Source organism: Entelurus aequoreus, linkage group LG23, assembly GCF_033978785.1.
Source record: "Entelurus aequoreus isolate RoL-2023_Sb linkage group LG23, RoL_Eaeq_v1.1, whole genome shotgun sequence".
In the NCBI taxonomy this organism is placed as follows: domain Eukaryota; kingdom Metazoa; phylum Chordata; class Actinopteri; order Syngnathiformes; family Syngnathidae; genus Entelurus; species Entelurus aequoreus.
In genome coordinates this window covers 32,765,082-32,773,252 of record NC_084753.1, presented here as the reverse complement: position 1 = coordinate 32,773,252, position 8,171 = coordinate 32,765,082, and the positions used below count along the sequence as shown (strand labels likewise).

General features: G+C 37.9%; 1 protein-coding gene across 2 annotated transcripts in view; it reads left to right on the top strand.

Annotated features, from left to right (window-relative positions):
- The first annotated feature begins 168 nt into the window (after nt 1-168).
- The window catches only part of LOC133640984 (kinesin-like protein KIF13B), a 92,838-nt gene continuing 84,835 nt past the window's right edge, over nt 169-8,171 (top strand). For both annotated transcript variants that reach the window (XM_062034745.1, XM_062034744.1), the window contains exons 1-2: nt 169-308; nt 5,584-5,666. In XM_062034745.1, coding sequence (XP_061890729.1) covers nt 292-308; nt 5,584-5,666 — 100 coding nt within the window. In that variant the 5' untranslated portion in view covers nt 169-291. The remainder of the gene's footprint in view (nt 309-5,583; nt 5,667-8,171) is intronic.

Sequence of the window (8,171 nt, the reverse complement as noted above, 5' to 3'; positions counted from 1 at the left end):
TATGTGCACTTTATTTGATAGTGTGTCTTCTGTGAATCTACCATCAACAGCATAGAAAGTACATCATATTTGTACCAACATAAGTTAAATTGTTGAGAGTCATGTCAGGGAACAGGCTCGGAAGGTAAAATGCAAACTGCTATACAACCTGGAGCATGCGCAGTAGCATGTGAGCAGCGGGACAGGTCATGTGTAGATCAGCGCTGCTAAATCTCACAGCAGTAAATCCTTTAGGCTGACATGTCTTACTGACGACAACTTTCAGGAAATACAAACAGGTGGACGAGCACAATGACCGGCGGACTGCCGTAAGTCTCCTTTTGTCCACTTTTAAACACAAACACAAGGCGCATTAAAGAACACTCGGCGGTGTTTGAATGTAGTCCTTAGTATTTCCGTCTAGGTTTGTGCCAACCATTAGCGTCCTTCGCTAGCGGTCTGTTCAAGTCGCACAAACTGCGCACTTTTCGTACTTGAGTCTTATCACAACATGTGTTTTTAGAAGCTTTGTAAACGAGGTGGAGAAGGGGGTGCGGTACTTTTTTTTTTATTAACCAAGAGTTAATGACATAAACTTATGTGTCTCAAAGTGCGGCGCGGAGACCACTTCCGGTCCGAAAGTGCTGCGCGGAGACCGACTTCCGGTCTGCAGCTCTTTTAAAAAAAATGTATGTCATTTTTAAAGTTAAAGTACCAATGATTGTCACACACACACTAGGTGTGGTGAAATTTGTCCTCTGCATTTGACCCATCCCCTTGATCACCCCCTGGGAAGTGAGGGGAGCAGTGAGCAGCAGCGGTGGCCGCGCTCGGGAATAATTTTTGGTGATTTAACCCCCAATTCCAACCCTTGATGCTGAGTGCCAAGCAGGGAGGTAATGGGTCCCGTTTTTATAGTCTTTGGTATGACTCGGCCGGGGTTTGAACTCACAACCTACCGATCTCAGGGCGGACACTCTAACCCAGACCTGGGCAAATTAAGTCCCGGGGGCCACATGCGGCCCGTTAAGCTTTTCAATCTGGCCCGCCGGACATTCCCAAATCATTTGTTTAGATGTTTAAGATGTAAAGTGTAGCTGCCATTATGATGTGTAGTCATGTTTTCTAATGACCGTAAGTCTTCAACTATACAAAGTATTTCAATGGTTGGAATCTGCAGGATATACTAGTTACTATGGTCATCTAATTCAGTGTTTCCCACACATTCATTTATTTGTGGCGGCCAAATAAAAAATAACATTTATTTTTTATTTTTTTTATTTTATTTTTATTAATTAATTTATTTTTTTGTCCTGTCCAGCTTCTCAGGCAAATCATATAGTTTGATGTAGATGCCCATATAGGCTGTTCAGATTTACTTTACAAAAGAGAAGTGTAGGATACTTCCCTTGTTGCCTTATTTGTATTTGACCACTACTGTTTTCTGTTTATTTGTTACTGACTGTGGCAGGACACCTCTGCCTCTGTTTCACTTTATGTTGCTGGTAAATAATATGGTTGTAGTAGTAGGCTAAAGTTAAATTATTTAGTATGCACTAATTAAAGGGGCAGAGCTTTAAGAGACATTTTAGCTTTTATATTTTATAAGATATATTTTTTGTAAGAACCACAATTAATAAATATATTTCAGTGAATAACTTGTTGTTCAAATATGTTTATAAATATGTACCTAAAGTGTTGTAATTATATTGTAAAATGGATGGATAGATGGATGGATGGATGGACGTTTAAAACAAAACTGTTATTATTAATTAGTAAAAAAATCATATCATTGTAGTAAATTATGCAAATTACGCGATGATGCCATGGTGACTACGCCCATAGCCACGCCCCCACCGCCGCAGGTATCTTGGCAGTTTATGGGAAACACTGTAATTAGTTACTATGGTCATCTAATTAGTTACTATGGTAATCTAATTAGTTGAAATGCGGGTGTCAGGGACAGACGCGGAAGGAGATTTTTACAACAAAGTTCTAAATCTTTGTGATGTATCAGATGTATCAGATTGTAGGTGGGGTTTTTTTCTTTTACCCTTCGCGTTTATATTTTTGTTGCATTTGGCTTGATTGTAAAATATGTGGATGGAGAGGGGGTGTGACGTTCATATGTTAATATTCAGTGTTTTATCCTTCATAGTTAATATTGTAAATCCCACATTCTTTATTTTCATGTACATTCTGGGTGTCTCATTCAGTACAAAAATGTTAAATACCATTCTGTTTTTTTAAGGTGGTCTGTCGTAACGTTTTTAGCATTCAGACATTATTGTGAGGTTTTAGTGTTCCTAAAATTCTGATATACCGGCCCCCAGACACATTTTTTCTCTAAATTTGGCCCCCGAGTCAAAATAATTGCCCAGGCCTGCTCTAACCACTAGGCTACTGAGTAGGTGTTTATGTTTTTTGATAAAATATGTGAGAAATTTGGAAAAGGGTTAGAATTAAATAATATCTGCTTCTTCCAACTCCTTTACTGGTATGTGAATCAGTAAATATGTGATGTAGCAACCATATTGTAACCCTGTTTTAGGCCAAATAAATGAACACCATAACTCAGTCTTTTTCAATAGAGATGTCCGATAATGACTTTTTTGCCGATATCCGATATTCCGGTATTGTCCAACTCTTAATTACAGATACCGATATATACCGTCGTGGAATTAACACATTTTTATGCGTAATTTTGTTGTGATGCCCCGCTGGATGCATTAAACAATGTAACAAGGTTTTCCAAAATAAATCAACTCAAGTTATGGAAAAAAATGCCAACATGGCACTGACATATTTATTATTGAAGTCACAAAGTGCATTATTTTTTTTTAACATGCCTCAAAACAGCAGCTTGGAATTTGGGACATGCTCTCCCTGAGAGAGCATGAGGAGGTTGAGGTGGGCGGGGTTGAGGTGCGGGGGTGGGTTGTGGGGGGTGTATATTGTAGCGTCCCGGAAGAGTTAGTGCTGCAAGGGGTTCTGGGTTTTTGTTCTGTTGTGTTTATGTTGCGTTACGGTGCGGATGTTCTCCCGAAATGTGTTTGTCATTCTTGTTTGGTGTGGGTTCACAGTGTGGCACATATTTGTAACAGTGTTAAAGTTGTTTATACGGCTACCCTCAGTGTGACCTGTATGGCTGTTGACCAAGTATGCCTTGCATTCACTTGTGTGTGTGAAAAGCCGTAGATATTATGTGACTGGGCCGGCACGCAAAGGAAGTGCCTTCGAGGTTTATTGGCGCTCTGTACTTCTCCCTACGTCCGTGTACACAGCGGCGTTTTAAAAAGTCATAAATTTTACTTTTTGAAACCGATACCGATAATTTTGAAACCGATACCAATAATTTCCGATATTACATTTTAAAGCATTTATCGGCCGATAATATCGGCAGTCCGATATTATCGGACGTCTCTATTTCTCAACCTTTTTTGAGCCAAGGCACATTTTTTGCGTTGAAAAAATCCAGAGGCACACCACCAGCAGAAATCATTAAAAAACCTAAACTGAATTGAAAGTAAAAAGTCGTCGTCGCAATTGTTGGATATTACTTTAAACCATAACCAAGCATGCATCACTATAGCTCTTGTCTCAAAGTAGGTGTACTGTCATGACCTATCACATCATGCCATGACTTATTCTGAGTTTTTTGCTGTTTTCCTGTGTGTAGTGTTTTAGTTCTTGTCTTGCGCTCCTAATTTGGTGGCTTTTTCTCTTTTTTTGGTATTTTCCTGTAGCACGTCTACTTTGTTTTAGCAATCAAGAATATTTCAGTTGTTTTTACCCTTCTTTGTGGGGACATTGCTGATTGTAATGTCATGTTCGGATGTACATTGTGGACGCCGTCTTTGCTCCACAGTAAGTCTTTGCTGTCGTCCAGCATTCTGTCTTTGTTTACTTTGTAGCCAGTTCAGTTTTAGTTTCGTTCTGTATAGCCTTCCCTAAACTTCAATGCCTTTTCTTAGGGGCACTCACCTTTTGTTTATTTTTGGTTTAAGCATTAGACACCTTTTTACCTGCACGCTGCCTCCCGCTGTTTCCGACATCTACACTATAAGTAAACGCAGTCTCAAAGGAATATAACCTGCGGGGGCACTTTCTAAAGAAACATCCACATTTCAATGTGAGGCCCCTGAGACCTTGGGCTTTTAAAACTGCGGCCCTCTTCATTATGTAGTTGAATATCCCTGTGCTAATGTATCTGAACAAAAATTATTCTTGATCAGTATCAGTGTTTCCCATAAACTGCCAAGATACCTGTGGGGGCGTGGCTATGGGCGTGGTCACAATGACATCATCGAGTAATTTGCTTAATTGACTACAATGATATGATTTTCTCTAAAAAGGCTCAAAAATGTATACTTACTAATTAATAATAACAGTTTTGTTTTAAACGTCCATCCATCCATCCATCCATCCATTTTACAATATAATTACAACACTTTATGTACATATTTATATACATATTTGAACAATAAGTTATTCACTGAAATATATTTATTAATTGTGGTTCTTACAAAAAATATATCTTATAAAAATATAAAAGCTAAAATGTCTCTTAAAGCTCTGCCCCTTTAATTAGTGCATACTAAATAATTTAACTTTAGCCTACTACTACAACCATATTATTTACCAGCAACATAAAGTGAAACAGAGGCAGAGGTGTCCTGCCACAGTCAGTAACAAATAAACAGAAAACAGTAGTGGTGGTAGATAGACACAGAGCTTCATCAAACATCTGATCCACTGAACAAATAGCTCCAAAAATCTTGATCCTACACTTCTCTTTTGTAAAGTAAATCTGAACAGCCGATATGGGCATCTACATCAACTATATGATTTGCCTGAGAAGCTGGACAGGACAAAAATAAATAAATAAATAAATAAAAATTTAAAAAAATAAAAAAATTCTATTTGTGGCGGCCTTAATTCTTTCGTGGCGGGCCGCCACAAATAAATGAATGTGTGGGAAACACTGAGTATGTTTACACAAAATGTTTGATACTACTTGTGGGATGTCACATTATGAACATTTCATATCACAATTATTATGACCAAGATTATAGCATTTAATATTATTATCACGGTATTATTGAATGTGCTCAAGCATTACTTGTACACGCACTGAAATATTTAACATTTGTAAACGAATAAATAAACAGACACACAATATACTTTCTTCGGGAGGAGAAACATTAAATATTCTCGCTTTTTAGTTTATTTTCTTCCGTTTTAATGTGTAAAAGTTGTAAAGTGTGTTTTTTTTAATGATAAAGGCAAAACAGGGTAACGGCGCTAATTGGTCATGTTAGCATTTAGGAGGTGTTTAGGGCACGTCCGACCGATAGGAGGCCACGGGTAAGTCCCAGGACACGTTTCGGGGACTTGGTCTCCCAGCTGGCCTGGGAGCGACTTGGGATCTCCCGGGAAGAGCTGGAAGAAGTGGCTGGGGAGAGGGAAGTCTTGGCTTCTCTGCTTAGGCTGCTGCCCCCGCGACCCGACCTCGGATAAGCGGAATGGCAATCGTTTGTTCATTCGTGCTTTTCACAGCTTTCATTTGGAATTGTTTGATGAATTCTTCTTGTGGGCCCACAGGTCAGACGGCACCATGGATGACAACAAGATGAACCAGTCCAACGTTAAAGTGGCAGTTCGTGTGCGACCCATGAACAGAAGAGGTAAGCAAATCAATAATCTTCTTACATTTAGCCCTTCATGAACAACATCCACAGCCCATTTGGTCATTCTTTTTATTCATGTCATCTTTTTGAGAGTGGAACGTCCTGTAATCTTAGTCCTGTCCCCAATCTAAATGGGTTTTATATCGGCCGATATTGATCATTATTGATTTTTTCTGACCTATGGAATAAAGAACCAGGAGAAAAATACCTTCATATTCAATATTTCAATTCAAATGTAACTTCCTGTGATTATAATCCCCTCAACTATCAAGGCAGAAAGGAAATGTCAACACAAGCATGGAAAACAATGTAAACACAATAGTAAAATCACATGGCACACTTATCAATAAGATCTTAAACATAAGGAATATGTAAGAAATTACTTATAAAGTGTAAGAAAATAGTGCAAAGTGTGAAAATGTAAATAGAGAAACATGAGAATAATTATGTTCTGCAGGTTCAGTGCCAGGAAATAATGGCTGTGTAACATTAATTTGCCCTGTTAGTGTTATTCAACTATGGAAAGGATATTTTGTTAAGCATTAATTATTTAAATTGATTTAAATATTATTACTACATCGGTCAATATCGATCATTTTAAAACATTTTTATGACCTGTGGAAAATAAGGAGCAGGTGAATAATATATTTTACTGGAAATGTAAACTTCCTCTGATTATAATCCCCTCAGCTGTCAAGGCAGAAAGGAAATGTCAACACAAGTATGGAAAACATTCAAACAATGTAAACAAAATAGTAAAATCACATTGAACACTTAACAATAAGAAGTAATGTGTTTAATAATTTCACACATAAGTCGCTCCTGAGTATAAGTCGCACCCCCGGCCAAACTATGAAAAAAACTGTGACTTATAGTCCGAAAAATACGGTACTCACAAATGTATTTTCTCTACATAAAATTGTAAGTGATTTTTATTTTATTTTTTCAAAGTAACTTAGGCCACATCCACACAAACCCAGGTATAGTTTGAAAAACGCATATCCGGAATTAAAATCGAGGAGTTAAATGTTAACTCAGTTTGCTGTGGAGCTATCTTAGCATTCTACTGTAAGACAATAGCATCATCGAAAGTCTGCGTTTTTAAGGACAAAAGTGCATATTTAAGGACCAAAGTCTGCGTTTTTAAGGACCAAAGTCTGCCTTTTTAAGGACCAAAGTCTGCATTTTTAAGGACCAAAGTCTGCATTTTTAAGGACCAAAGTCTGCATTTTTAAGGACCAAAGTCTGCCTTTTTAGGGACCAAAGTCTGCATTTTTAAGGACCAAAGTCTGCATTATTAAGGACCAAAGTCAGCGTTTTTAAGGACCAAAGTCTGCGTTTTTAAGGACCAAAGTCTGCGTTTTTAAGGACCAAAGTCTGCGTTTTTAAGGACCAAAGTCTGCGTTTTTAAGGACCAAAGTCTGCGTTTTTAAGGACCAAAGTCTGCGTTTTTAAGGACCAAAGTCTGCGTTTTTAAGGACCAAAGTCTGCGTTTTAAGTACCAAAGTCTGCGTTTTTAAGGGCCAAAGTCTGCGTTTTTTTAGGACCAAAGTCTGCGTTTTTTAGGACCAAAGTCTGCGTTTTTAAGGACAAAAGTCTGCGTTTTAAGGACAAAAGTCTGCGTTTTTAAGGACCAAAGTCTGCGTTTTTAAGGACAAAAGTCTGCGTTTTAAGGACAAAAGTCTGCGTTTTAAGGACAAAAGTCTGCGTTTTTAAGGACAAAAGTCTGCGTTTTTAAGGACAAAGGTTTGCGTTTTTAAGGACAAAGGTCTGCGTTTTTAAGGACAAAGGTTTGCGTTTTTAAGGACAAAGGTCTGCGTTTTTAAGGACAAAGGTCTGCATTTTTAAGGACAAAGGTCTGCGTTTTTAAGGACAAAGGTCTGCATTTTTAAGGACAAAGGTCTGCATTTTTAAGGACAAAGGTCTGCATTTTTAAGGACAAAGGTCTGCGTTTTTAAGGACAAAAGTCTGAGTTTTTAAGGACCAAAGTCTGCGTTTTTAAGGACAAAGGTCTGCGTTTTTAAGGACAAAAGTCTAATTTTTTAAGGACCAAAGTCTGCATTTTTTAGGACAAAAGTCTGTGTTTTTTAGGACAAAAGTCTGCGTTTTTAAGGACAAAGGTCTGCATTTTTAAGGACATTAAGGACAAAGGTCTGCATTTTTAAGGACAAAGGTCTGCATTTTTAAGGACAAAGGTCTGCATTTTTAAGGACAAAAGTCTGCGTTTTAACGACAAAAGTCTGCATTTTTTAAGGACCAAAGTCTGCGTTTTTAAGGACAAAGGGCTGCGTTTTTAAGGACAAAAGTCTGCGTTTTTTAGGACAAAAGTCTGCGTTTTTTAGGACAAAAGTCTGCGTTTTTTAGGACAACGGTCTGCATTTTTAAGGACAAAAGTCTGCATTTTTAAGGACAAGAGTCTGCATTTTTAAGGACAAGAGTCTGCATTTTTAAGGACAAGAGTCTGCATTTTTAAGGACAAAAGTATGCGTTTTTAAGGAGAAA